We start from the raw sequence: 24,907 nt of genomic DNA, 5'->3' as shown, positions 1-24,907 counted from the left end.
CCGCAAGTGACCCGAGGGAAGGCCGCCGTTTTCCGACACGTGGGCCCGTAATCCCGTTTGGGGGCGTTTGGGGGTTGTCGCGGCGACCGGCCGGCAACGACGACAACACCGCTCCGATCCGCCGCTCGCTTTAATTGGCAGCACAAACGCAATAAATCCGCGTCGTCGGCACCGCAACCGACGTACAAGATCCGAAGCCTTCCGCTCCGGGCAAAGTTCCGCGCGCGGGCGAGCGCAACGCGCGTTTTGACCGGCCGCTCCGAGTCCGCGCGAAAACTCCCCGCTTGACTTTTGGGGTTCGGGATGCAAAGTCAGGTCTTTTTAAGGAGTCGGATCTCCATCTTCAAGAAGGCCTTGAGGTTGTCGTCCGTCACGTTCTCCTCGATGGCGGCCAGCGCTCGCTCGCCGCCGTCGTCGTAGTAGGCCAGCAGCTCCCGGGCGTGCTCCACCCACACGCAGTTGTGGCAGCCGCTCATGCAGCAGTGCGCGGGAGGCGGCGGGGGATCCCCCCCGCTCTCCGGGGGATCCCCCCCGCTCTCCGGGGGCCGGCCGGAGCTCCGGCCGCCGGCGACGCTTCGCGCCGGCGGCCCGCCCCTCCATGACGCCAGGCACAGCTGCGAGAAAAAAGGAGCGCCGCGTTAGTCCGCCAAAGGCCTTCGCTGAGCTGCAATACCAAAGCGGCAACTTCCCACTGCTTTCTTTTGGGTTTTTTTTTAACCTCAAGGACCGTTTACAAATGACAAGGACGACGGCGAGCTTCGCCGCCGCTGAACTGTTTCAATTTCAGCGAACGCGACAGCGGCTCATCTCGAAGACTCTCTCTTCCCTTCTTTGCGACGGCCACGGTGATTTGGACGGTCACATGACTAAGCCTCGGCCGCCAAGAAAGGCCCATTCCGCGTCCAAGCTTTTTGCTTAAGTATCAGCGGCCGGTATCGGTATCGGCAGCCTTGACGGTAGCCGGTATCCCGACGTCCGTTTTTCAAACGACCTCCGGCTGAAGTCGACCGGATTTGACAAGTTCTCGTTCGGGGGCAGGCCTTCGCGACGCTTTATCAAAGCAACTATCTGAATTCAGCGGAGGAGGCCTTGACAGGCGAACGAACGGACACGGTGGGGAGGAAATAAGGCGAATGGCGGCTACCGACCTTGCGCAAAGACGCACACGACCTCGTCGCGTTCACGACCAAATAAACCATCGCGAGAACCAACCAAAGTCGCTTCGGGACTCCGGCTTATTTTGAACGCTCTCCAGACTTGTTTCTTTCGGGGAGGGGGGGACAAAAACACAGATGGCGTTTCCTTGTCGCAGGCGTGAAGGCGCTTGACTTCTTCCGGAAGTGACGCCGCGTAAACAAAAGCGTTGATAGGCCGCGAGAAGGAAACTCGAACCAATCCGAAGGGAGTATTTTGGCCCGCTAACCAACGGACAAGCGGGCGGGTGACGACGCACAAGTTTGCGTTTACAACTAAAGTCCGGCAGATGGCAGCGCCGTGAAGCGAATCTAATCTTTTTAATCAGAAACGCCATCGCAAGGTTGAAATGTCCTGAAATAATAAAGCTAACCTTTAACCTTAGCGTACGCCGTCGAGTACCTCACATGTGAGGCCATCGTGTAAGCTGTCTGTCGCACTGTACCTTCAGCCATTTTCGCCCTATGGCCGGCACGGAAAGACCAATAAAGATCCATTGTTATTAGAATACATCAGCATCGTTTTAGTCATGTGTAAAAATAGCACTAATATCGCGAAAATAAATAATAAGGACCAAAAAAAGCAAGAACATTGCGTGCCCTCGTCTTTGTTGTTCCTCGCAGAGGATAAGGAAAGTACGGCCGCCGGTCGAGTCGCACTGTACCGCTTTTGAGTTTTCTCCCGCGTAGGCACCTTTGCGAGTGAAAGCAAAGCCCGGTCTTCGGGTGTTTTTCGCCAGGAGCGCGCCCCGCCCGCCTCGGCCGTTGCGCCTTGTGTTCGCCTTCCGGCGGTCCCCGCGGGGCCTCCGTGTTTGCCGGCCGCCTTCATGGAAACGCCGCCCGCCAGGGGACGGAGGGGGCGAGCGAGAAAGGGGAGGGTGACGGGGAAACGGGAAAGAGCCACAGACCCCCGCGCGCGCGCCAGCGGCCCCGCTTCCTTTTTTCGCCGGCTCATTTGGCGCGCCGCACGCTCATTGCCGTGTGCGCCGTGCGCATTGACTTGCGCGCATGCGGCGCTCAGGTGTCCTCCCTCGCTCAAGGGTTTTCTCACAGCGCCGTCTTTGTGCCCGGTGGACAAAGAGAACGTTGTTGTCCCCCCCGAAGAAACGGGTGCCCCTCCGCTCGCACGGCAGGGCGCAAAACCTGGACTCGGGAAGTCCTCGACTTCTTGCTAAAGCGCCAGTGAGCAAATCTCGCAAGGCGGAAAGCGCAGCGGGCGCCACGTCCCCCGACAACCTGGACCCGTTTACCCGTCGGGCGTTGCGCGTGACAGAAAACGAGCGTGACAGAAAACGAGCCGCTTTCCTTTCGCCGGGAAACGGACGAAGACCCGAGTGAGGAAACCTTGCGCGTTCAATTCCATGTAGCTCATTTCCACGGAGAAGCTTTCAAGCGCGTATGCGAAAAAAGCCTTTGGCTAGTCGGTTCGGTAGCGCGGCCGAGAGGCGCCCGGGTTACCGTTGCGGGAAAATGTCCTTTTGCGCGCTGCGGGATCGTGTACTCGGCCCTTGCTCCGCGTAGTCCGTCCGCCCGCCGCCAGGCGGAGTTTTGCGCTTGCGGCATCGTCTAGTACAGCGTGACGGCGGAGGATTTGCTAGAGCGTGCCGGATGTGCGGTGGACCGTGCTGTAGTATGACCTGGTTTATTGCAGTGCCATCAAATTTCGTGTTTGCTATCACGGCTGCGTCGCGGTTTCATCTAGCGTCGTGTAGCTCGTGGCCTCGGAGAACCATCTGCTCGCCGTACTGTGGTCGCGTCGCTCCCCGCGCACGGGGGCACGTGACCGACCGCAAAGGACATGTAAGCATAGGTCATAGGGAGGGAAAAAAAGAAAGACATCAGAGTCCTCCATTCCTGCCTGAGCGCAGGAGAGGTCCAATGGTGACCGGACGCAGGCTCAAGCGGGGGGCAGGAGACCGCAGGAGACGGCCGCGTCACCGGTCCGATGTCCTCGGCCCCTGATGGAAAAGCGCAGACGTCAAGAATGAGGGGGACTATTATGTGTGTGTGTGTGTGTGTGTGTGTATACACGGTCGTAAAAACGAATGTACACACACACACACACGGCACAAATTCTCACAATCACACTCGAACGCAGGTGACTACTCAAGGCTCCGGCCAGAGCCGTTTTCTTTTAACTTCAGCTTCTGGCTAAAGGAGCGAGTTGTCTTGTTTGGAGTACCAACAAGTGTTTCTTGTTACCATGAACGCCCTCCTCCTCCTTTCATTTCTCAACTCGGTACACGCGTGACCGTCGTACTCGAAAGGCGTTCGCCAACGCAGTCGCAACGGCCCCTCGACGCAAAGCGCCACGTTTCTGGATCCGAACGAGTTTAGAAGAAGTCGTGGTGGACCTACGCCGTTTCCGCGACCCGAGCCGACGGCGCCCGTCGCATCCGTGACGTGCGGGTCTCCGCCGCCGGCCGCGGAGCGGGCGGACGCTCCGGGAACGGCCGTTTGACGGGACGCTCCGGGAGGATTCTGCCGGGGGAAGAAAAAAGAAAACGCCGGCGATCCCGGACGGCGCCGGCCGGGCGAAGCGGCGATCGCGGAGCGCGGCGAGGGCACTCACCGAGGCCGCCCGGCCTTTGGCCACGAGCGCCAGCTCGGTGGGCCGGTACGCGCCACTTCTCGGCTGGCCCGCGTAGCCGCTGTACGGGGACGCGGCCCGGGCGCCTGCGAGCGAGCGAGCGACGCGGGTCAACGACACCCCGGCGAAAAGACGGCGAGGCGCGGAAAGCCCGGTTCCCCGCCTGAGCGCCGCACATCCGGACTTCGGCCCGTCCCGTTTGACGACCGTTCCTCCCCTTCCTTTGCCGTCCGGGGTCCGAACGGGACGAGGCCGAGGCCCGGCGGCAGAAGGTTCTTCGCGGACCCCGACGGCGGGCGGACATCCGAACCTTCGCGCCTATGCCCCGCTTTGAGGAAGAAGAAGGAAAAAAATCCGTTCTTACCTGGCGCGGGCTCGTCCGCGGAGAAGGCTTTGTTGTCGAGGTCGTCGGCGAAGACGTTTCGGGGGCCCCGCTCCTCGAGGACGCCCTCGTGGCCGAGGGGGCCGCCCGGGCCGGCGTCCTCCACGGAGTCGGGGTCGCCGCCCCCGTCCCCGGCCGAACACACCTGCGGGACGGTGACCAGCGCCAGGAAGACCCAGGCGTTGGCCACCAGGGCGAGGGCCAGCGTGGGGTCGTCCCAGTCGGGCCCGCCGCCGCCCGGGCCCCGGTTCCCGTGGACGTACATGGCGATCCACGCCGCCCAGATGCCCGCGGAGAGGAGGGCGCAGGTCAGGATGAGGGCGCCCTCCCTCCTCCGGCGCTTGTGTTTTCCCGCCACGGCGCCTAGGCCGGCCCCCAGGGTGGCCGCCAGCAGCGCCATCACGTAGACGAGCGCCATGGCGAAGTCGGCGTTGGCCACGTCGCAGGGCGCGGCGGCCGGCCGGCGCGCCACCGTGACGATCAGCCACTCGGCGTTGATCAGCACCTCCACCGAGCACAGCGCCAGGGCGGCCGGGCACCAGATCCGCGCCGGCGGAGCCCGGTCGGTCCGGGCCAGGACGGCCAGTCGCGCGCCTTGGACCAGGAGGCAGGAGAAACAGCCGGCAAAGAGGACGCCGAAGAGAAAGCGGCGCGCCGCGCAAGTGGAGAAGTCCGGGCCCGCCACGAAGGCGAAGGTCAGGCCGAAGAGGCCGGCCGTACACACCAGGAAGCCGGCGCGCAGGGCCGCCTCGCCCCCGCGCCGGCGCTCCGGCGCGAAGGGCAAGTTAGCCAGCAGCGCCACGAACAGAACCAGGCTGACCACGGCGCCGGCCGACGCCAGGGCCTCCAGGACCACGCCCCAGGCCGCCTCCAGGTCGCACAGCTTGTAGTAGAGGGAGCGCACGTTGGGGCCGCAGCCCGGCGGGCGGCTGGCGTTGGAGGCCGTCGCCGAGACGTCCTGTCGGGGCGTACGCCGCAGGGAATTGGGGGATGCGCCGCGGCGAACGAGAGACGCTGCGTGTCGCGTTCCGGCTACGTCCGCCACCCTGCGTGTCTCGCGTCCCGGAGGACGGAAATATCCAAAACGTGCGGGACCCGCGGGCTTACGGGCAGCTCGAGGCGCATTCATGTTTAACTCCGGTCAAATACGTCCACCTTCCCGCGGGTGAAAGTGCGAAACGAGCAGCGCCAGAGGCTTCCCAAAAGTCAATATCTAACTTCGGCGCCTCGTTTCTAGGAGCGCTAAAATGTTGGGTGGGGTGGCGAAGGTCACGTGAGCTCGCGAGAGCCACGAGGTCCCTGCGATGGTCGCCATGGCGACTGCGCACCTCGGCACGATTGGCATTCGTGACATCCCGATGCCGGTGCGGGCGCGTATGTTGCGAGTACGCGCGTCGACGCTACGCGATGACTCCGCGGGAAAAGCAAACTAAACTGGTCGACGCGCGGACCTGAAAAAAGCAAACTAAGGCGTTTACTGGTCATCGCGTAGTGCTGAAGAAAAGCAAACTAAAGCGTTTACTGATCAACGCGTAGAGCGGAAAGAAAGCAAACTAAAGCGTTTACTGGTCAACGCGCAGACCAGAAAAAAAGCTCTGCTGCCATTCGCGAAACGCTAAAGTCGAGTCAGACGTGAAAAGCACTTTTGAGTGAAACGCAAGCGGCGAGTGATACGCACCTGAAAGCTGAGCGAGCTCAGATTGACGTCGAGGCGGACCAAAGGAGACATCGGACTGCTCTCGGCTCAGCGCTGCTCGAGCGAAGCGCAAACTCTTGGAAGAGGTGTGAGGGAGACGCGCGCTTGTCGGCTGCGCCGGAGCGAACGAGCAACGACGCCAGGGGAAGGCGAGGGCGAAGGCGAAGGCGAGGGCGAGGGCGAGGGCGAAGGCGAAGGCGAAGGCGAAGGCGAAGGCGAAGGCGAGGGCGAAGGCGAGGGCGAAGGCGGAGGCGGAGGCGGGCTCCGCACTAGCGACGCCTAGCGGTGACCCTGCACAACGGCATTTACAAAAGCGCCTTCGGCCACCACTTTTTTTCTTCTCTGACCACTACTTCCGAACGCGCGCACATTCCGTTGAGAACGCCGTGTTTTCAAAGCCCGAGGCAACTGTAGAGCATCACAAAAGCAAACGCTCGCCGCAAAAGTCGCAGCCACAGAAAACGACGAAAGACACGCAAGCGCGCCCGGCGTGTCGTCCTTCCTATTTTCCCTTCGACCGTTGCTCGCCAGCAATCGCCGGCGCTCGACGTCCTTCCGCCGCAAAGAAAGCAATCTGCATCCGTGGCAATGGGGCGTCGCCATCTCCCGGCGCCGGCCTGAGGCCTGTAGAAGGAAGAGGCAAAAAAAAAAAAAAAAAAAACGGTTCATCGCACGCATTGGGTGCCACATCGCGGGCTAGGCTCCACCCAGGAAGCGGCGTAGCCCACGACCCACATTCCAAAGTCACCGTCGGCGGCATCGGCGTCACACTCGGCCGCTGCCCGAAGAAGCGGAGGATGAAGATGACCGAGCTGCCGCGGCTGCTGCTTCAGGCGGCGTGCGTGCTGATGGCGGCGGCAGGTGAGGCGACCCCTTCCTCCGGCCGGCGAAGTACGAAGGTGGGAAAAGGCCGGCGTCGGGTCCCCGAGCTCGCCCGCGGCCGTTAGGCCCGGGGCGGACTAGAGACCGCCCTCGGGTGCGAATGCGCGCGTAGATGCCGGCGAGCCGTCGCGGGCGCTCGCCGCTTCCCGCCCAAAGTGGGCCGGACGTTCGGAATTTTGGAGAACTTCTCGCTGTTCGCCGGGAACCGCTGGAAAACGCAAGCGGAGGAACACCGTCGGGACGCCGCCGGCCATGTCGCCGATGAGGCGTGACAAGCGGGTCGATGAGTGGGGCGCGGCGGGGGGCGGGCCGACTTTTAATTAAAAGTGACCCACAATCGTTCGGCGGGCCGGCGATCGATGACCCCGCGGCCGTCCCGGCGGCGGCCGTCCGAAGCCTCGCGCTCGCGCTCCCCGGCGTCCCCGATCGGCGGATGAGACACAAACTCATCGAGTCGCTGCTTCTGGCCCTGAAAGCCGCGCTCGACCCGACCGCGCCTCGGGGTTCGGCCGACCTGAAGGCGAAGTCGCCGTGACGAGGTCCGTCCCGGAGCGCTCGAACGGCATCTAAAAAGAAGAAATCGAGTGTCTGGAAGGACTTGATTTTCTACCGCTGTTTCTTCACCCGGGTCTGGGGATTTGACCCGCGAATGGCGCTCATCCAATCATCTCGGGTGCAGGGTCGCTGGAGGCCGACGGCGGCCCGGACGGCGGCCCGGACGGCGGCCCGGACGGCGGCCCGGACGGCGGCCCGGACGGCGGCCCGGACGGCGGGGGCGATACGCTGAGCCACTCCCCGGCGCTGCTTGGGCGTCTGGAGGCGCTCTTGCTCCGGGGCGACGGCAGCGACGCCACGCTGCGGGTGGAGACGCCCGACGGCGACCAGGCGAAAGTGATGGCGGTCCACGCGCTGGTTCTGTCGCTGCAGAGTCCGGTCCTGGGGGACATGCTGCGGGCGCGCAACGGCAGCGCGCTCACGCTGCGCGAGAGCGCGGAATGCGCCGCCGTCTTCGAAAAGTTCATCAGGTGGGCCCGCCCCGACGCGCCGCCCGGGTCTCCGTCAAACCTTTTTCTATGCCCGGCGGCCGCAGGTACCTGTACTGCGGCGAGCTCACCCTGCGACCGGAGCAGGCCGCGCCCCTGCACCGCCTGGCCACAAAGTACCGGGCGGCGGCGCTGCGGCGGGGCCTGACGCGTTACATGACCCTCAACCTGGCCCGGGAATCGCCTTCCGGCCACGCGGCCGGCTGGTACGAGTACGCGCTGGAGGCGGGCGACGCGGCGCTGAGGGACGGCTGCCTCCGCTACTTGGCCTGGAACCTGTCCTCGGTCCTGAGGAGCGGCGAGTGGACGGGCCTCAGCCCCGGCCTGCTGGTGACCCTACTGCGGCGCTCCGATCTGGTGGTGCACAGCGAGATGGAGCTCTTCGCCGCGCTGGAGGAGTGGATCTCGCGCAACCGTCCCGACGGACTGACGGCGGAGAACGCGCTGAGGGCGGTGCGCTACGCTATGATGCCGCCCCGGGAGCTCTTCCGCCTCCAAACGCAGTCGGCGGTCCTGGCCCGCTACCGGGAGTCGGTCCGGGATCTGCTCTACATGTCCTACCAGTTCCACGCCGCCTCTCCCGTGCTCATGGCCAAGTACTTTGACGTCAACTGCAGCCTCTTCGTGCCCAGGAACTACCTGGACCCGCTGTGGGGGTCCCCCTGGGCGCTGAGCGACCCCACCCGCGACGAGCGCGGCACCAGCTTCCAGACGCAGCTGGGGCCCAGCGCCCACGACGCCGGCAAGCGGGTAACCCGCTCCTCCCGTCGGGTCCCGTTGGGCGCGCGCCGCCAACGTGATCGCGCGTCCGGGTTCCGTCCCCGCCCAGCCTAACCCCTTTGTTTCTCCCCGCCCCGCCCCGCCCGTCCCGTCCCGTCTTGACGCGACCACGCGTTTCGGGATCCTAACCGCGCCTTAATTGTCGCGCGCGCGCGCGCAGGTGACCTGGAACGTCCTGTTCTCGCCCCGCTGGCTGCCGCCCGGCACGGGGCCCGCGTACGCGGAGACGGGCGCCGCGCGGGCCGAGGGCGGGCGCCCCCGCGTCATGGTCGCGCCCGCCACCTCCGGCGCGGACTTTGCCGGCGTCGGCTTCCAGAAGACCATCCTGGTGGTGGCGCGCCAGCGGGGCGGGCCGCGGGTCAAGCACGTGTACGACTTCCACCGCGGCACGGAGGAGATCGGCGACTTCCTGGCCGAGGCCGACCTGCGCCGCCGGACCTCCGAGTACCTGGTGGACGGGTCCCTGATGCTCCACGTGGTGGTCAAGCCCACGTACCGGAGCCTGGTCGCCGATAAGAAGTGATCCCGAGCGGGCGCCTTCCCTCCGCTCGGCGAGCGCGCCTTCCCTCCGCTCCGCGAGCGCGCCTTCCCTCCGCTCGGCGAGCGCGCCTTCCCTCCGCTCCGCGAGCGCGCCCTCCCTCCCCTCCGCTCCCCGCCGAGGATCGCGGCGACTCCAAACCGGGGGCCGCCTTCACGAGGCTCCAGAGCGCAAAGGCCGCCGCCGGGCGCCGTCACACGTCTGAGATATCGTGGCGAGCCGCCGGGCGATCTTTTTCGTCCGCCCCTCGCCTACGTCTTCTTTCTCCTCGGCCCGATCCCCCGTTTCCCCCCATTCGCGGGGGTCGCGGCTACTCCTTGTGGCCCCGACCTCCGCCAATAAGGGACTTTGGCCGTACCGCGCGCATCGTCCCGCTCCTCCGTCGGTCCGAAGAAAAAGCAGATGGCGAAGGGAAAGGACGGTTGCAGATTTTTCACCCGCTGTCGTCTCGGCGCCACGCCGACGTTGCGCGGCCGGCCTCTCAAACGGTGCTATTATCGACCTTTTGGCCGCATTGCACTGTAGATGTGCTCCCTTCGACACTTATTTATCACGCGTCGGCAAATATTACTGAGGCTGAAAAATAAACCTGCCACGAGACGATCGAGTTGTCTGACGTCAATCGAGAGCAAAGTTCCTCCCTCGGATTGTTCACTGAGTCATTTGAGTCCAGCGGAACGAGGTGGCTACGTGGTACCCGCGTCTGGCTGGCTTGACACGAACGTATCAGGTTCTTTATCCAAAGCGGCTTGGGATAAATGGGGGGGGGGGGGGGGATTTTATTTGTATTGTTTATTTATATATTTATTTTATTTTATTTATTTTTATTTTATTTGTGGCCGTTCATCTCTTGATTTGTTAAGGCTCCGTTTTTCAATACAGTGCGCGGACCAGGACAGTCGGGCTTGTCTTTCTGCGTCTTCGACGTCACAAACGAATATCCAAATATTGTTCATACAAAGATGGGACCTTAAAAGCAACAAAAGCAAGTGCTTGGAATAACAGTGACATCTCCAAGCAATCAATTCAAATCGAACAGGCTTTCATTTAGAATCGGGAATAAAAACATTTCGAATGGGATGCTGCGGAAAAAATGGAAAGGCGGCACGCGAGTCTTGAACGTGCAATTCCGCACATTGGCCACCAGATAGAGCAAAAACTGTACGAGCGCCATCGACGTTGCCTTTTTTCCGGTTTGCAACTTCACGTCCCATCGTCTGTCGCGTTCTCGTCCGAGTGGCAACGGAAAGAAGGCAAACGTTTTTTAGCCGCTGTCGTCCACGCGTTTGGGGGCCCCACGAAGAAGGCCCGCGCCCCACTTTCCGCACGCCGGAGTCGTGGTCGCAAGGAGCGTGAGCGAGCGAGCGAGCGAATCCTTCCGGGAGCCCCGAAAAGGCATCCGGCTAGGCGTGACGTCCGACCGGGCGAAATTCCAGCGAAGCGGCCAAGGAGACGAATCGTTCCCGGTGAAACCCAAGGACGCCTCGCCTTCGGGAGGTCCGCTTAGCCGGACGCCGGCACGGACGCGGGCTTCGCCGTCGGGACGACGTGCACGCCGCGCGCGCGAAAGCCGGGGCTGCCCGTCGCCGCAACTTGAGGGCATAAGTAAGGCCGAGGTGGAAAAGCGCGCCCGAAGTTCTGAGCGTCGGGGCCGTCCCCGGCGAAACGCTTTACGCCATCGCTCCGCGATCGAAAAAGGCGTCGAGCCATTCGGTGACGGGCGGCCGAAGCCAAAAGCCAAAAGCCAAAGCGCGAGCGGCCGGCGCCGTCTGCGTCACTAGGATTTTGGATCCGCGCGACGACCGAGTGCGCCTGACCTAACCCCGCAGCCCCAAAATAGAAAGCCCGCCCCAACCCCGAGTTCAAAGGAATGACCTTTTCATATTGAAGCGGTTAGTGGAAAGACACTCCTTCTAATTTGAATTATTAGCGTCGGCCCCTCCCCCCCCGCCCCCCCCAAGAAAAGCGAGGCCTTTTTGGGTCAGGAGAGTCCCCGGCTTTCGGCCTTTCGCCGAGAGGACGCGGCCGGGGCTTTCGACGGGACCGAAACGCCGGCCGAATGATTATACCGTCCGCTCGGACTTTGACCGCTCGCCGGTAAGCGAGCGGAACGTTCCGACGGCGGCCGGAGCGGCGGCGGCGGCGAGGGAAGCCGCGGCCGACGCCGCAGGAAGAATACCTTGAGGAAATCCTTCAACTTGGAGCGGACGACCCCCTGTCGCAATTTGCGGCAAAAACGTCCGCGGGGCTCTTCCGCTAGAACTTTCCGAACCTTCCGTGGAAAAGCCCGGCGAAGAAGCGCGCTTCAATTTCCTCCTGGGAAAGATCCAAATCCCGGACCGGAAAGGTGAACTCCAACCTTTAGTCAGAGGGTTCCTCCCGCCCGCCCGCCAGAAAGCCGGCGAGAAGACTTTGATCGAAATCAGGAGGGGTAAGCGGCGGCGCGTCCGAAGGCGCTCCCGCCGTTCGTTCTCCGATTTGAATTGGGAAGAAAGGATTTTGGGTGCGTTTCCCCCCCGGAAAAGGAGCGCGCGCCTCGAGCGGACCCTTTTCCGGCGCGGGCCGGCGACACGGTACGTGGCCGGCTCCCCTTTCGGCTTTATTTTGAAAGGCGGCGGCGGCGGCGGGGGTGTCCCCGCGGAGGGCTTTCTGTCGGGGGCGGGGCCAGGCGGCCTGTATTATGGAGGGGGGGTGCCGCGTTTTGCCGCGACAGGCGCGGCGCCGGGAGCTCAGGTAGCGCTCGCCGTCCTCCTCCTCTTCTTTTTCGGCTTCCGCTTGCGTTTCTTCACTTTGTGGCGGAGCGCTTTGCGAATCCTCCCGAACCGGAAGTTGACTTCCGATCTTCGGGAAGCCCTTCCTAGAATTTGACGTCCTAAGCTTTGGCGCGGAATAGAAAAGCTCACGCCGGACGACGCCATCCGTACGCGCCTTTCTGCCGAGAAGGCTTTCTGAGAGGATCGTCGACCGCAGGATTTTAGGAGGAGACTTGCGCTCGGGCTTTGGCGAAGGTAAGCTTGCGTTCGGACCTGGAGGGACCAAACCCCTCTCCTTGAAAACCTCGAGCTGGCCCGCGGCTTCTTTTGCTCCGGCGCCTCCAAAATCCCGAAGGTCGGAGCCAAACCTCTCGGCGCCTTCCCAGAAACGTGCGTCCGCCCTTGTCGTCGCACGAGAAGCGTCCGCCGGCGCTCGGCCGAGCGGGGCCGCCGGCGTCGCAAACTTCTTAACGGGCCGTTTGCGAGAAATCCTTTGAAGGTCGCGGTAGAGCGTCGTAGTCGGTCCGGGGCGGCGGGGGGGGGGGGCACCGGCAACGATCGAGCATGTAATGGCTAACTAAAGGAATCGCGCAACGGGCGGGAGGCGGAAGGCAGTGGAAAAATTGCGGGGAAGGTCAGCGCGTGTTTTGTACACACGCCGGCGGCGGCGGCGGCTTTGAGGACAAAGCGTGCCCGTGGACAAAACAGCAGCGCGTCCTGGCGCGGCAACATAAACACAAGCGCTCGCCCCGGGGGGCCATCCAGTACTCGGCGGAGGACGGGAACGCGCGGGAACGCGCGGGAACGCGGGGGGGGGCGCTCGGCCTAACACCACGCGCGGCGAGAGCGCGGCGCTCGGGCCGCCAAAGTAACCCGCCTTCGCGGCCGTTCGACAGCCGGCGAGATGCGGCGCCCGTACCGGAGCGTGGAGCGAGGGGACGGCGAGGAGGCGGCGGCGGGAGAAAGGCCCGGGGACCGGCGGCGCTACGTGCGCAAGGAGGGCAACTGCGACGTGGCGTTCCGTCACGCCCCCGAGGAGTGGCTCCTGCTGGTCGCCGACATCTTCACCACCCTGGTGGAGATCCGCTGGAGGGCGATGCTGCTCATCTTCGCGCTGTCCTACATCCTGTCCTGGCTCTTTTTCGGCATCCTCTTCTGGGTCATCGCGTTGGCCCACGGCGACCTCGGGGACGGCCAAACGGCGCCCTGCGTCTACGAGGTGCGCAGCTTCACGGCCGCCTTCCTCTTCTCGCTGGAGACCCAGACCACCATCGGCTACGGCGCCCGGGGCATGTCGGAAAACTGCCCGGCGGCCATCGCCGTCGTCACCGCGCAGGACGTGGTCAGCTGCTTCATCGACACCTTCGTCATCGGCGTGGCCGTGGCCAAGATGGGCTCGGCCAGGAAGCGGGCGCAGACGGTGGGCTTCAGCGACCGCGCCGTGGTCAACTTGCGCGACGGCCACCTCTGCCTCTCCTGGCGGGTGGGCGACTTCCGCCGCAATCACTTGGTGGAGGGCACGGCGCGCGCTCAGGTGGTGCGCGCCGAGGCCCGCGCCGGCGGCGGCGGCGGCGTGGACCTCCGCTATTTGGACCTGCCGCTTCAGCAGCCCGACGTGGCGCTGGTGACGCCGGCCGTGGTCTGCCACCGCATCCGGGAGGGCAGCCCGCTTTACGGGATGAGCCCGGCCGACCTGCGCCGCTCCCGCCTGGAGCTGGTGGCCTCTTTCACCTACGTGGACGACAGCACGGGAAGCCTGCACCAGACGCGCACCTCCTACACGCAGGACGACATCCTGTGGGGTCACGTCTTCCAGGAGATGATCCGGGCCGGCGAGCGGCGCTACTGCGTCGACTACCTGCTCTTCAACCGGACCGCCCGGGTGCCGGCGCCCGAGATCAGCGCCCGGGCGTACCGGCTCAGGGGGGGGGACCGCCGGCGAGGCGGCGAGGCGCCGGCCGACGCCGAGGCGCCGGCCGACGCCGCGCGCCCGGAGGCGTAGCTCGGCCGGCGGGGCCGACGGGTCGGCCGGCGGGGCCGACGGGTCGGCCGCCGGGCCCCCGCTCCTCTTCGGGCCCCCCGTCCGCCCCTTCTCGCCCGGGCCGTATCGGCCGGATCTTTCTGGGAGAACCTTCCGCTCCGACCCGCCACCGGAAACCCTGACCCCTAACCCTACGACCGTCCGACGAGAAAACGTCCGACGCGACCTCTCTGTTGACGACATCGTACGAGCAGAACAAAACGTCACCCCAAAAGCGATCTATATATATGTCCATCGAGGCCAACTTAGAAGGGAAGAAGAAAGGGAGCGGCCTGTGACTTGGCCTACCGGGACGACTTCACCAAGGGTCCCGAGGAGGACTGAGCGAGTGTGCGACTTTCATGGTGGCGTCTGTTGACACTAAATAAAACTCAAGCGGGCTGATACCAAAACATGACCCGCGTGCGTTTCTTGGCGCGTCAGCGAGAGCGTAGCAGCGCTTGCGTTCGTGCCGGCACGTGCTACGTCAACGCGAGCGAGAAGGGCCGGCGCTACCCGGCCGACATCTTCACCACCTGCGTGGACGCGCGCTGGCGCTGGACGCTGCTGATCTTCCGCTCGGCCTTCCTGCTCTCCTGGCTCTTCTTCGGCCGCGTCTTCTGGCTCCTGGCCGTCCTCCGCGGCGACCCGGAGCTCGGCGGCGGCGGGCCAACGTGTCCAACGCGGGCGGCTTCACGGCCGCCTTCCTGTTCTCGGTGGAGACCCGGACCGCCGTCGGCCACCGCTACGTGACGGACGAGTGCCCGGCCGCCGTCCTGGCGGTGCTTTTCCAGAGCGCGGCGGGCTGCGTCATCGACGCCTTCGTGGCGGGGGCCGTCGCGGCCAAGTCGGCCAGACCCAAGAAGAGGAACCGGACGCTGGCCTTCAGCCGCAACGCGGCGGTGGCCATGCGGGACCGCAAGCTGTGCCTGATGTGGCGGGTGGGCAACCGGCGGCCGAGCCAGCTGGTGGAGGCCCGCGCGCGGGCGCGGCTCCCGCGCTCGCGCACCACCCCCGAGGGGGAGTACATCCCCATGGACCGGACCCACGTGGACGTGGGCTTGGACGGCGGCGCCGAGCGCCTTTTCCTGGTCTCGCCCGTCACCGTGGTGCACGCGATGGACCGCGGGAGCCCCTTCTACGATCTGGCCGAGCGGGGGGGGGGGGGGCTGGAAAAAGGCAAGTCGGGTGCGGGGAAGCACGGACGGAGGCCGAGCTGTCAAGGAGCGGGAAGACCGACGTGACCCGTCCGGCGGCGTCCAAATGATTTCTCCCAGATAAAAGATATCAGGGGCCGACGCCACGAGACTTCGCGGCCGAACGACTTTCTCGAATGACGTTGTCGGAGCCGCGTTCTCGACGGGATCGGATCCGGATTCCAGGGGGTCGCCGGGAAGCCCCCGGCGCGGCGTCGCCGAGCTTGCAAGGGTAGATTTGGTTTTCAAAGTTGAGGTGCCGGCTCAAAAACAAAGGCCGACTTCAAACGCTCAAACATCGACGTTTGAAGGTTGTTTTCCTACCTCGACAGACTCGACGGTTGTTGAGTTGATGTGAGCTACAGGTCCCGTTATCCCAAACGTCCACTTGCCGTGCGCGCGCTGGCAAATGCGGAGGGAGGCCTTCCTCCTCCTCCTGATTGGAATCAGCCGCAATACTTTCGTTGATCCCGGTCAACGCGCTGAGCCAAAACTACGGAGCGCGGCTAACGCCGATTGGGCCGCCGCTTCAAAATGGAGGCAAGCGGCTATTTGCAGACCGGCGTAGTAAAAATCCCGCCACGGTTCGCTTGCGCTTTCACTTCACGGGTGAGTTCATTTGGAGGCGAGCTGATTCCAAGCACCTGCGGCTAAAGCCAAAGTGCGGCAGGACTTTTACTTTCTGGACCTGGATTTGTTTTCGGCACGAACGCGACTGCGTGAAGCAGGAAGAGATGCGAAAGACGAACGGTGGGAATTCCGTGCCTGTTTGTGTGTGTGTGTGTGTGTGTGTGCGCGCGCGCGCGCGATGAGATTGTTGTCATTTTGGATCCGCCCCCCCCTTCCAAATGCAGGTGCGCACGGCCACATCAAAACCCGCGTGGCTGCCAGAGGCCGGGGCCACCTCTTTCCCGTCGGTTTGCTTTTCCAGCGTTCACATTCGAACGTTATATATTTGCTGCGGGTTCAGTGTTTCAGATTTCCCACGTTGAGAGCTGTCAGCGAACGCTGCGCCAGCGTAAGCTCCGACGCGCTCCAAGCCGTTGTTTTCGTTTTGTTCCTCAACATGTATCCGGAGTTCGTTTTGCCCTAAATACCCCGCCCAAGTTGTGCGGCATCCACAGAGTTGACCATCGGGTGTACAATCTGTTCCAAGACACCACGATGAATAAAGGAATACTTTTCTGTACTCTCCAATAAGGAATGCCTTTCTGTATTCCTTATACCCTAACCTAACCCTTCTCTAACGAATGAATACCTGTCTTTAGCGTCCAATAAAGGAATACCTCTCTGTATCGTCTAAGCGGCGCGAATCGGCCGGAGACGTCGGAACGTTGACGCCATCTTCTGCGGCGATATTCCCGCCGGCTCGGCCGGACGCGGAAGCGGCGCCGACGGCGCGCGCGCGGCTTCGCCGTCGGCACATAGGCCGCGGGGACCGACGGCCGGCGAGCCCACATCCTCCGACTTACGGTTGCGCGGTCCAATCTTTTGTACCTTATTAACGGGCGGGCTATCGATCGTTCGCGAATCGACGCTAGCTACAAATGGCGCTCCTCCCGACCGCCGCCGTTTTGTCGCGACGGGCCGCGGAAAGGAAATCAGGCGAGGAAGAGTGCCGTCGGCGGCTTCGGGCCCGCAATCCACCCCGGAAAGTTTGAAGCGTTCGTTTTGAGCGCGGGAGAAAGCGGGGTCGCCCTTGGTGAACCCCCGACCCGACCCGGGAAGAGCCCTCGGACGCAAACCAAAGACATGGGCTTTAATGGCGGCCGCGGTTACAGGGGCGCGCGCTCAGGCCGAGGTGTCGAAGAGCCGCTCGATCATGTCCTCCACGTCCTCCGGACGGTACTTGTGGTACTTCTCCGGGTTCTTGGTGAAGGGCAGGTTGGCGCACCTGCCACCCCGGGACAAAAAACAAAACAGTATGAGCAAAAGGGGAAAAGCGTTTGTCCGCAAAAGTAAAACAAAGTGTAAACATAAACATTGCAAAGAAAAACAAACTATTTTTGGTTTGCTTTTTTTGCACGCGCGTGCCTGTGCAGGAAGGCGCCGTAGGCGCGCGTGACGGCTCTCTTCTGGGCCGCTCGGATGAAGTCTCGCTGCTCCTGGTCGGGAACGGCCCAGCCCTTCTGGATCTTGCAAAGCTCCTCCAGGCCTTCGTTGAAGCCCTGTCGCACGCGCGCAAGTCGGCGTCACCCACCGAGCCGGCGCCGCCGCGCGCGCCGGTCGGCCGGGCACGCCGACCTTGAACTTGTCCTTGATGACCTGCCGCTCTTTGTCCTTGAGCTGAAAGAAGGCGGCGACTTAGCGAGGCCGCGCTCCCGACGGCGCCAAAGACGCGAGCCCGAACGCCGACGCGCAAGCGTCCGAGCGGCTCGGGATAACGCGATGCAAAAATGGCGGAGGCGGCGGAGCCATCTCAACGGAGGGGGGGGGGGGGGGCCGGGCGAATAACGCCGCGGCCCGAAAGCCTTCCGCTCCTGAATTTTCACCTGACGCGCAGCGGACTGAAAATACGCCGGAAAGGCCACCATCAAGCGGGTGACGTCGGGCGGTCTTCACGCGCGTCCTCGCCGACAAAACGGCGATCGGACGAGACGGACGGAAAGCCGGCAGAAAGGGCCAAATACACTTGGGCGCGTCGCGGGCGAGACTCACCTTGGCGCCGGGCTGGAAGGCGGGGAGGTTCCGCTCCGTCAGGTGCTCCGTCACTTTCAGCCAACTGACCGGGGCGGAGCGCACAAACAATAGGATGGGCGGGGCGGGGCGGGGCGGGGAGGGAGGGAGGAACCCTACCTGCGTTGGTACGCGTGTATCTGTTGCTCGATGAGTTCTCGGTAAGCGCTCTCGGCCCGTTTCTGAGTCACCGTCACCAGGTGGATCAGCTCCGACCTGGGCCGGCGCACCGGGGGCGTTAGCGGGGCGGGGCGGGCCGGCGCGCTCGCTCGCTCGCTCGCTCGGCGGCGCGCTGACTTCTCCAGCGACTTGAGGATGTAGTTGTAATTGTTGTGCAGGAAGATGGCGCTGAGGGCCGAGTCCTCGTACACTTTGGACTTGCTGAGCAGGTTGAGCTGAAGGTTCCCCAGGACTTTACCTAAGTAAGGGCGAACGCACGCTGAGCAAGCGGGAGGGACCCTTTCGGCGGTCGGCCTGCGGGCGGGCGGGCGGGCGCGCACGTACAGATGTAGGCGCTGAGGAGGCGCTTGTTGAAGTCGGACGTGTAGCTGCCGGACGAAGAAGCCGACTCTGGGAAACAAAGAGAAGGCGCGCGCGGCGCCGGTGTGACGGCCGCCGCGCAAAGGAGCCGTCGCCCGCCGCACGTCCGCCGCGCCCCGTGTCGCCGCGGAAGAGCAAAAGAAGCCTAACCCTTACCTCGGGGGTCTAAAGGGATATTGTAAGTGTCCCCCAGGACTAAAAGAGAGCGCCCGACCCGACCCGACACGCGACAAGAAGAAGAAGAAGAAGAAGAAGCAGATGTTAGTGTACGGGAAGTCCCCGGGACAAACGAGCGGGAAGCGGGTCGGGGAGCGCCTGGCTCCGGGCGCGCCCACCTTGCGAGGCCAGCATGGCGCCGGCCGTCTCGTGGAAGTCCAGCAGCTGCTGCAGGAAGAGGATGGCCTGCGGGGGGAGACGGAGCCAGATGCGGACGGGGAGACGGCGTCGCCCGCGCCGCGCCCCGCCCCGCCCGTCCACTCACGTTGCTGGTCAGCTCGTGCACGGTGCCGTCCTTGGGCATGTTGTACTCCTTGTCCGGGTCGTTCTGAGGACGGCGGGACAAAAAGCGGGGCGTGAAGGACGGGGAGAGGCCGGCGGCGGGCGCGGACGGGGAGGGAGCCGGGGTGCCTTGATGCTGTCGGCGAACTCCTCCAGCGCTTTGGCGCCGATGCTCTCCATGGACGCGATGAGCGCCGGCAGCTTGTTCTTGGTGCCGGCCGCCGTCCCCTGGGGCAAAGGCGCGCCAGGACGGGCCGGGGTCCCGCTCGGCCCGCCCGCGCGCCTACCGTACCTGCAGCGTGGCGTCAAAGTCGGCCTTGTTGATCTTGAGGTGGCGGAGGACGGGGAAGATGGCCAGCACGGCCGAGTAGTCGTGGCGCAGGATGGCGCGGCGGGCGGCGCCCACGATGTTGTCGCCCTCCAGCATCACGTTGTCCAGCGCCTCCTGCCCGCGCGCGCGCGCGCGCGCGCACCTTCCGGCTTAGCGTACGTACGCCCGGCTCGGCTTTTTGGAGTTTTTTTTCAGTGAACGGAAAACCGGAGCCGCGCGATGGGTTTGGATTAACGGAAGCCCCTCCCCCCTCGCTCCGCTCGGCGAGGGCCGCCTAAAACGTCCCGTTCGTTCAAAGCTTGGACGGCGATTTGGCGGCTGAGCAAATAAGGGCGGCGCCTCCAAGAAGCCTTCCCGGAACGCCGTGGCAAAACCGAAGCCGAGCGGGCGGGCGGGCGGCCGGAAAGTCTGCGCCGAGCGCGCTTCGGCCGACCCGGCGTTCTTTTTCTTCCCGTTCGGCCGGGGGTCGGGCGAGGAAGCGGGGCGGCGGCCCACCTGGATGAGGGAGTCGAAGGTCTTCTTCTGGTGGTGCTCGGGGATGACCTCGGCGAGGAGGGCGTACTCGCTCTGCGCCAGCTTGACGAAGGCGCTGATGCAGTGCACGTACACGTCCATCTCGGCGTCCAGCCCCTCGTCCTTGCCTGGCGGGCGCACGCCGCGCGTTAGCCGCCGGCGAGCCTCAGAGGTGAGTCTGGCCCGCGGGTGGAGTTCGGGACCCGCCGGGACGGACCCCGTCGGACCGGGGTCCCGGGAGGAGCCGAGCTAGAGCGGACGACGGCCCGCCGCCGAGCGAAGCCGAGCGACGGTTTCGCGCCGCGGCCGGAGCCCCTTTCGCCTCCGGCGGAGGGGAGGGGAGGGGAGGGAGGAACGGGGGAAAGGTGGGCGGCGGACGGGGGGAGGGAAGGGGCGGGCGGCGCGGACCGAGGACGCGGGCGAGGGGAGAGCAAACGGGGGCGAGACGGAGAGCGAAGGGACGAGGAGAAGGAGGCGAAAGGGGCTCGAGTCCACGTCTGGGGTCTTTAAGTCCCGGCGGTCGCCCGCCGTTGCGACGCCTTCCCCCGACGCCGTAACGCCGCCGGGAGAGGAGGAAGAAGAAAAAGAAGAAGAGGAGGCGACGAGGTGCGCCCGTTACCTTCCAGGGGTGCCAGGTTGGACCCCCCTTTTTTGCCATCCAGCCCATGTTGCGAGTACTGTTTCAGAAGGTTCTGAGCCTTGCGGATGGTCCCTGGGACCCCACAAGGAGGAGGAGGAGGAGGAGGAGGAGGAGGAGGAGGAGGAGCAAGGTCACGAGCAAGGTCAGGAAGGTCCCCGCAGCCACGAGGAAGAAAAGAGAAAGCGGAGAACGCACGGCCGCCCGGTCAGACATCCGCAGGCGCGGCCCGCGCCGCCCCGACGCACGCGCAGGAAAAAAGGCGCCGCTTTCAAAGGGGCGGTCGAGCCTCGCCCGCTTCACGGCGGGGGACCCTCTGCCCATTTCCATCCTTGCGCGCGCGCCCTCGAACCGCGCGAAGCGCCCAGAATCGGGGGCCTCGGGGGACGGGATAGCCAAAAGCCGCGGGGTGGCGGCCCTCGCGGACCTGCTTTTTTTGCTCTCTCTGTCAGAGACAACAGCTGCCGGCCGTCGCCGCCATATTGGATGCGGCCAAGGGTATCCTCGCCTGTTGCTTTCAGGTACGCGGAGGAAGAAGCGCAACTAATTGCAAATGGATCAAAACGCCAAAGTGCAGCGCCGATTACAGGCAAGGAAGACTCGCCCGACGTCCCTTTTTTATTTTTCCCCCCTTTCTTGAATGTAAATATCAGCGAACGGTATCGGCAGCCTTCGCGGCTGAAGAACAAGGCACTTGGATCGATATGGACGATATGATCGATATGACGCGGGCCATTTGGCGCGACGGGATGAGACGGAACCCGCCGCGAGGCGAGGCGAGGCGAGGCGAGGCGAGGCGAGGCGAGGCCGCCCCCTCGCGCGTCCGATACGGCCGGCGTCCTACCGGGCCTCCTGGGAAGCTTCTTGGTGGGCGTGTCTTTGCGCTTGGCCTGCACGGCGGGCGAGTAGAGGACGGCCGAGGACGCGCTGTTCTTGCGCAGGTGCTCCTTCAGCCCCTTGATGGAGCGGTCCAGCTGGCCGGAGCGGATCTGGAAGTAGACCGTCATGAAGTCTGACGGGCAGAAACAAGCGGCCGCGTCAAACGACGTGAATTCCAGGTTCAAAATGACGAAAACCAAACGGGCCGCCTCGGCGACGCGTATGGCAAAGCGGGGCCGACCTTGATTGCGCCCGTATTCCACCAGCCAGCCGCCGATGCGGACGATGTCGCGGAGGACGGCTTGGGGCAGGTGCTCCAGCGCCACGTCCTCCTGGACCTCCAGCTCGTCGTCGGCCGCGCCGACGGCGTCCAGGATCAGCACGGGCGGCACCGGCTTGCTGTAGCGGGTCAGGAGGCCGCGGAACTCCGCCTCCAGGAGCTCCTTGCCCTTCTCGAAGAGCCCTTTCTGCGCCCAGCGAAGGCGCTCGCGTCGTTGGAGCCGAAGCGCCGCGCGGAGCGGCGGCTCCCGCGTACCACCGTGTTGAGTTCGGGGCTGTCGGGGTTGTTGTCCTGGAAGTACTCCGCCGCCTTCTGGATCTTGGCGATGCACGCCAGGTACTCGTCCAGGCGTCCCGTCGGCCTGGGACGCAGAGGCGTCAGAAGGAGCCCGCCCCCCCGGGCCCCGCCCCCCGCTCACCCCTCCCTGACGATGCGGTCCGTGTCCTTGGCCACGTGGTAGTAGCCGATGACGTGGTCCATGCAGGACAGCGTCTTGTCCACGTTGTCCTGCAGCCGCTGCAGGTTCTCCGTCTGCTTGTGCACGGGGATGATGGAATTCTCCAGCTGCATCAGGCGGCTCTCGAACGACGACAGGATGGACACCTGGCAAAAGGGCGTGCGGAAAGCGTTGCCAAATGTGCCCGGGTGCGATCGACCGTTCTGGACGAACGGCGCCCGAACGCGCCCGGGTGCGATCGTTCGTTCTGGACGAACGGCGCCCAAACGCGCCCAAACGCGCCCAAACGCGCCCGGGTGCGATCGTTCGTTCTGGACGAACGGCGCCCTCCCTGCCGTTTTTGAGACACGGGCGCGTGTGCGCGCGCGCGTACGCTTCTAACCATTCCATTGGTCAGCTGATCACTCTTCTCCAGGTTCTCGCGGATGAACGCCAGAGTTTCCTGTTCCTATCGGAAGGCACAAACGCTCGAGTGAGTGTGCCTTGTGCAGAAAATCAACAAGGGAAAAGGCGACAGATTTCCCCAAACGTGACGTCCATTATGTGTGGCGTTAGCAAGAGCGAAGCTGATGTGACCTGCTTGAGTTTGTCCTCGATTTCTCGCTTCCTGGCCGACGCGTCCTCGGTTGGGATCATGTTGGCTACGAGACGTCCTCGAATGACGCCCGCCGATTACAAAGCGACAAACGAATCCCCTTAAGACGACCACATCGGACAAGGTAGAAAACTGCGTGGAGAGACGACAGGAAACTCGGGCGAGCCGCAGCTTCGGAAGCTTCCGTGTACGACTTCGAAATAAAACATCAGCTTTGGCTTTAAACGAAAAGTCTCGTTGGCTATCCGCTTATTTTTGTCACTCAATTGCCGAATTGCAGATAGAGGCGAATAACAAAGACGGGGCAATCCATTACGAGTATCGAGACCTCTATTCGCGATGCGTATCGTGTCAGTTTGTGAGCGGACATTATTTTGAAAGCGCAGTTATTGTTTTTCCGGCGGAAGCCTTTCGCGACTTCGCTTGTTTATTTATTTTTTATGTTTTATTCCGGCGTATTCGAAACGCACAAACTTCGCTCCGACGCGGCGCATTGGCAAAAATGAGCGTTAAAAAAAGTCCTTTTCATGGCGTTACACAACGAGAATGCGCAATGACGAACGGGTTAGCTCCCGCTCCGGATAGACCTGAATAAAAAGGACGCGAACCAATACGCATAGCTACGCGTGTACGCCGTCTGTCTAAAAGGCACCGTTAGACCACGATAATACAGTTGAGAAATGAAAGACTTTTATTTCGTTTTCTTTTTACATAAATAATGTCCTCAACTTGATGGCGTCCTACCCAACGCATCACCGCGCGGAGTCAGGAAGACAAATGAAAAGAGGACAACCTTCACCACCGCTGACGGAGGGAGACGCGACAAAGCAAGAAAGAAAAAGGCGCGCTCCCAAAAACCAACTTCCAAGCTTTCAAGCGTCCTCCTCCTTTGAGAGAGTCTGGCGGGAATCAAAAACAGAACAAGGGTCACTTGTCTGAGGGGAAAAAAAAACCGGCGGGACCAACCAATCACCTGTTTGAGAAACTGCCTGCCAAAGTAGTTGGTGGCCATATTTTTCAAGTTTGTCTTGCCTCCCACTTTACACCTGACATATCCGTAGAGGTTGGCTCCTTGCAGCACCACCCCCATCAGCACCACGGGCTGCGCGCGAGACAAAAAGGCAGTCCCGTCACTTGCGCCGGCGCCACCGCCGTGGGGCCGCGGGCGAAAAATAGACCAGCACCAGCCACTTAATGTTGAAATGAAAGAGGGCGCTGAAGGCGAACAGCACCCACGCCAGCGGGCACGCCGTCAGACCCAGCCAGAAGATGCGAGACTCCGAGTCCGAAGCCCGCTTTCTCCCGGGCCCCTGGACACAAACCGAAGGGTGGGCTCGGCGCCCGGCCCGGCCCGGCCCGTCCGACCCGGGGCCGCCGGGCTCGTCACCTCGCGCGCCTCGAACACCCAGCGGCTCCGGCCGTCCTCGTCCACTTGGTTCCACCAGCGCAGCGCCACCATCAGACGTCCGCTGATGTTCTGCGAGCGACGGCGGCGAGACGCGGCGCCTCAGCGGGCGAAAGACGCCGCGAAAGGGACGGGCCCACCTTGACGGTCCAGAAGTCGCAGGAGAGCAGGAGGATGACGGCCACCATGCCGCCGATGGAGCCCTCGCCGAGCCTCTCGCACAGCAGGTAGGCCAAGACGGCGCCGACCCTGAAGAACAGGTGGAAGAAGCAGGCGACCGGGTGCCTGCCGCCGGCCGCCGTCAGCGTCGGGACGCTCCGGTCCCGTCTCGGGCGGCGAGCGAGCGAACGGACTGGACTGACTGACTTGATGCGGCTCTTCTTGGACGACCTTTGACCGGCGTCTTCCTCGGCGTCGAACAGAGCCACGTCTTCGTCGTTGTTGTCCTGGAACAAGAGGCGCAAATCGGCTCGCCGACGTCACGGCCTTCCCGAGCCACTTTCCCCTCGGTCTTTGCCTCCTTTGTCGCGACGGGAAAGCGACTACCCGAACCGGATGAAGTTACAACCGTCAGCAAACTAGCGTTATTGCCGTTCGCTAATCGCGGGGGAATGACGACGGCGCGTTCGAAAGGCGGCTTTTGAATGAAAACGCGCGAAGCGTTGCCCTTGTCGAAGGCGAAAGGCTGACTTACGTCTGCTAGCATGTCGAAGCTGGAGCGCGCGCTTCCTGCTTAGGTGCCGTCGCGAGACCCGTCGCGTCACGTGCGCACGATGATGACGTCAACTTGAAGCGACAAGGCGGGGAAAGGATGCTTATAAAAAAAAAAAAAAAGCTTACGCAGAAGGAGGCCGTTCCCCCTGCTTCCGGCAACATCATGCCGCTGGTTCTTTCTCATTAAAAAAAAAGCCTTTTTTGGGCAAGCGTGCTGCTACTCGAGCTCACGCTTCCTGCTTCCGCAATGAAAATCAATACATAAGAAAATATTTTAAAGTCGCTTAGATTTTTATCGTCGACTTTGTA

General features: G+C 63.5%; 6 protein-coding genes and 1 pseudogene across 15 annotated transcripts; 3 read left to right on the top strand and 4 right to left on the bottom strand.

Annotated features, from left to right (window-relative positions):
• Positions 1-112: 112 nt before the first annotated feature.
• On the bottom strand, positions 113-3,041 carry oxld1 (oxidoreductase-like domain containing 1). Its single transcript, XM_088438360.1, has 2 exons — positions 1,149-3,041; positions 113-614 (listed from the first exon to the last, which is right to left on the bottom strand). The coding sequence occupies exons 1-2, from the start codon at positions 1,197-1,199 to the stop codon at positions 312-314; spliced, it is 354 nt and encodes a 117-aa protein (XP_088294486.1). The 5' UTR covers positions 1,200-3,041; the 3' UTR covers positions 113-311.
• LOC148410076 (G protein-coupled receptor family C group 5 member C-like) lies at positions 467-10,987 on the bottom strand. 3 transcript variants are annotated; one of them, XM_088438340.1, is made up of 7 exons: positions 6,597-10,984; positions 5,844-6,485; positions 4,148-5,123; positions 3,766-3,869; positions 3,552-3,674; positions 3,052-3,151; positions 467-614 (listed from the first exon to the last, which is right to left on the bottom strand). In XM_088438340.1, exons 2-6 carry the CDS (start codon positions 5,892-5,894, stop codon positions 3,128-3,130), a joined length of 1,278 nt encoding a protein of 425 aa, XP_088294466.1. In that variant the 5' UTR covers positions 5,895-6,485; positions 6,597-10,984; the 3' UTR covers positions 467-614; positions 3,052-3,127. The 3 variants fall into 3 exon arrangements, with proteins under 3 accessions (XP_088294466.1, XP_088294464.1, XP_088294465.1); XM_088438338.1 differs by having other exon boundaries at positions 4,148-6,485; positions 6,597-10,987; XM_088438339.1 differs by lacking the exon at positions 6,597-10,984 and having other exon boundaries at positions 4,148-6,507.
• On the top strand, positions 5,899-9,692 carry LOC148410077 (BTB/POZ domain-containing protein 17-like). Its single transcript, XM_088438336.1, has 4 exons — positions 5,899-6,722; positions 7,423-7,768; positions 7,834-8,536; positions 8,727-9,692. The coding sequence occupies exons 1-4, from the start codon at positions 6,659-6,661 to the stop codon at positions 9,087-9,089; spliced, it is 1,476 nt and encodes a 491-aa protein (XP_088294462.1). The 5' UTR covers positions 5,899-6,658; the 3' UTR covers positions 9,090-9,692.
• Positions 10,988-11,168: 181 nt separating the features above from the next.
• Positions 11,169-14,290, top strand: LOC148410075 (inward rectifier potassium channel 16-like). 4 transcript variants are annotated; one of them, XM_088438347.1, is made up of 2 exons: positions 11,169-11,535; positions 12,754-14,290. In XM_088438347.1, exon 2 carries the CDS (start codon positions 12,762-12,764, stop codon positions 13,857-13,859), a length of 1,098 nt encoding a protein of 365 aa, XP_088294473.1. In that variant the 5' UTR covers positions 11,169-11,535; positions 12,754-12,761; the 3' UTR covers positions 13,860-14,290. The 4 variants fall into 4 exon arrangements, with proteins under 4 accessions (XP_088294473.1, XP_088294474.1, XP_088294471.1 ...); XM_088438348.1 differs by lacking the exon at positions 11,169-11,535 and adding an exon at positions 11,658-11,677; XM_088438345.1 differs by lacking the exon at positions 11,169-11,535 and adding an exon at positions 11,796-12,112.
• Positions 14,290-15,121, top strand: LOC148410074 (inward rectifier potassium channel 2-like; annotated as a pseudogene).
• A 1,697-nt stretch (positions 15,122-16,818) lies between these two features.
• exoc7 (exocyst complex component 7) lies at positions 16,819-22,678 on the bottom strand. Of its 5 annotated transcripts, XM_088438311.1 has the most exons (20): positions 22,461-22,678; positions 22,267-22,332; positions 21,846-22,030; positions 21,683-21,788; positions 21,389-21,614; positions 21,113-21,280; positions 20,251-20,343; positions 19,614-19,759; positions 19,080-19,232; positions 18,917-19,015; positions 18,771-18,833; positions 18,625-18,691; positions 18,446-18,484; positions 18,254-18,319; positions 18,047-18,167; positions 17,870-17,965; positions 17,732-17,795; positions 17,318-17,359; positions 17,108-17,241; positions 16,819-16,967 (listed from the first exon to the last, which is right to left on the bottom strand). In XM_088438311.1, the coding sequence occupies exons 1-20, from the start codon at positions 22,518-22,520 to the stop codon at positions 16,865-16,867; spliced, it is 2,097 nt and encodes a 698-aa protein (XP_088294437.1). In that variant the 5' UTR covers positions 22,521-22,678; the 3' UTR covers positions 16,819-16,864. The 5 variants fall into 5 exon arrangements, with proteins under 5 accessions (XP_088294437.1, XP_088294434.1, XP_088294438.1 ...); XM_088438308.1 differs by having other exon boundaries at positions 17,108-17,359; XM_088438312.1 differs by lacking the exon at positions 18,446-18,484 and having other exon boundaries at positions 22,461-22,677.
• A 469-nt stretch (positions 22,679-23,147) lies between these two features.
• tvp23b (trans-golgi network vesicle protein 23 homolog B (S. cerevisiae)) lies at positions 23,148-24,723 on the bottom strand. The gene is made up of 7 exons (XM_088438357.1): positions 24,579-24,723; positions 24,251-24,330; positions 24,025-24,169; positions 23,867-23,956; positions 23,664-23,789; positions 23,453-23,581; positions 23,148-23,378 (listed from the first exon to the last, which is right to left on the bottom strand). The coding sequence occupies exons 1-7, from the start codon at positions 24,588-24,590 to the stop codon at positions 23,352-23,354; spliced, it is 609 nt and encodes a 202-aa protein (XP_088294483.1). The 5' UTR covers positions 24,591-24,723; the 3' UTR covers positions 23,148-23,351.
• Between the last annotated feature and the right edge of the window lie 184 nt (positions 24,724-24,907).

Source organism: Hippichthys cyanospilos, chromosome 17 (assembly GCF_059441005.1).
Source record: "Hippichthys cyanospilos isolate Australia breed blue-spotted pipefish chromosome 17, RoL_Hcya_1.0, whole genome shotgun sequence".
Classification (NCBI taxonomy): domain Eukaryota; kingdom Metazoa; phylum Chordata; class Actinopteri; order Syngnathiformes; family Syngnathidae; genus Hippichthys; species Hippichthys cyanospilos.
Note: the sequence above shows the minus strand (reverse complement) of the source record. Positions and strands in the feature narration are given on the sequence as shown.

Bases quoted from the DNA above. Each gene is read 5' to 3' on its own strand.
- oxld1 (XM_088438360.1), bottom strand. From the start codon at position 1,199: ATGGTTTATTTGGTCGTGAACGCGACGAGGTCGTGTGCGTCTTTGCGC. The intron at 615-1,148 runs GTCGGTAGCCGC...TTTTTCTCGCAG, and splicing joins CGTGTGCGTCTTTGCGCAAG to CTGTGCCTGGCGTCATGGAG.
- LOC148410076 (XM_088438338.1), bottom strand. From the start codon at position 5,294: ATGAATGCGCCTCGAGCTGCCCGTAAGCCCGCGGGTCCCGCACGTTTT. The intron at 3,870-4,147 runs GTAAGAACGGAT...GCTCGCTCGCAG, and splicing joins CGCGGACGAGCCCGCGCCAG to GCGCCCGGGCCGCGTCCCCG. The intron at 3,152-3,551 runs GTAGGTCCACCA...CTTTTCCATCAG, and splicing joins GCTCGGGTCGCGGAAACGGC to GGGCCGAGGACATCGGACCG.
- LOC148410077 (XM_088438336.1), top strand. From the start codon at position 6,659: ATGAAGATGACCGAGCTGCCGCGGCTGCTGCTTCAGGCGGCGTGCGTG. The intron at 6,723-7,422 runs GTGAGGCGACCC...TCTCGGGTGCAG, and splicing joins CGTGCTGATGGCGGCGGCAG to GGTCGCTGGAGGCCGACGGC. The intron at 8,537-8,726 runs GTAACCCGCTCC...GCGCGCGCGCAG, and splicing joins CCCACGACGCCGGCAAGCGG to GTGACCTGGAACGTCCTGTT.
- LOC148410075 (XM_088438347.1), top strand. From the start codon at position 12,762: ATGCGGCGCCCGTACCGGAGCGTGGAGCGAGGGGACGGCGAGGAGGCG.
- exoc7 (XM_088438308.1), bottom strand. From the start codon at position 22,520: ATGATCCCAACCGAGGACGCGTCGGCCAGGAAGCGAGAAATCGAGGAC. The intron at 18,834-18,916 runs GCACCCCGGCTC...CGCCGTCCTCAG, and splicing joins AGTTCGCCGACAGCATCAAG to AACGACCCGGACAAGGAGTA. The intron at 18,692-18,770 runs GTGAGTGGACGG...CTCCCCCCGCAG, and splicing joins TGCACGAGCTGACCAGCAAC to GCCATCCTCTTCCTGCAGCA.
- tvp23b (XM_088438357.1), bottom strand. The intron at 23,957-24,024 runs GTGGGCCCGTCC...CGTCGCTCGCAG, and splicing joins GCGACTTCTGGACCGTCAAG to AACATCAGCGGACGTCTGAT. The intron at 23,582-23,663 runs GTGCTGGTCTAT...TCTCGCGCGCAG, and splicing joins ATTTCAACATTAAGTGGCTG to CCCGTGGTGCTGATGGGGGT.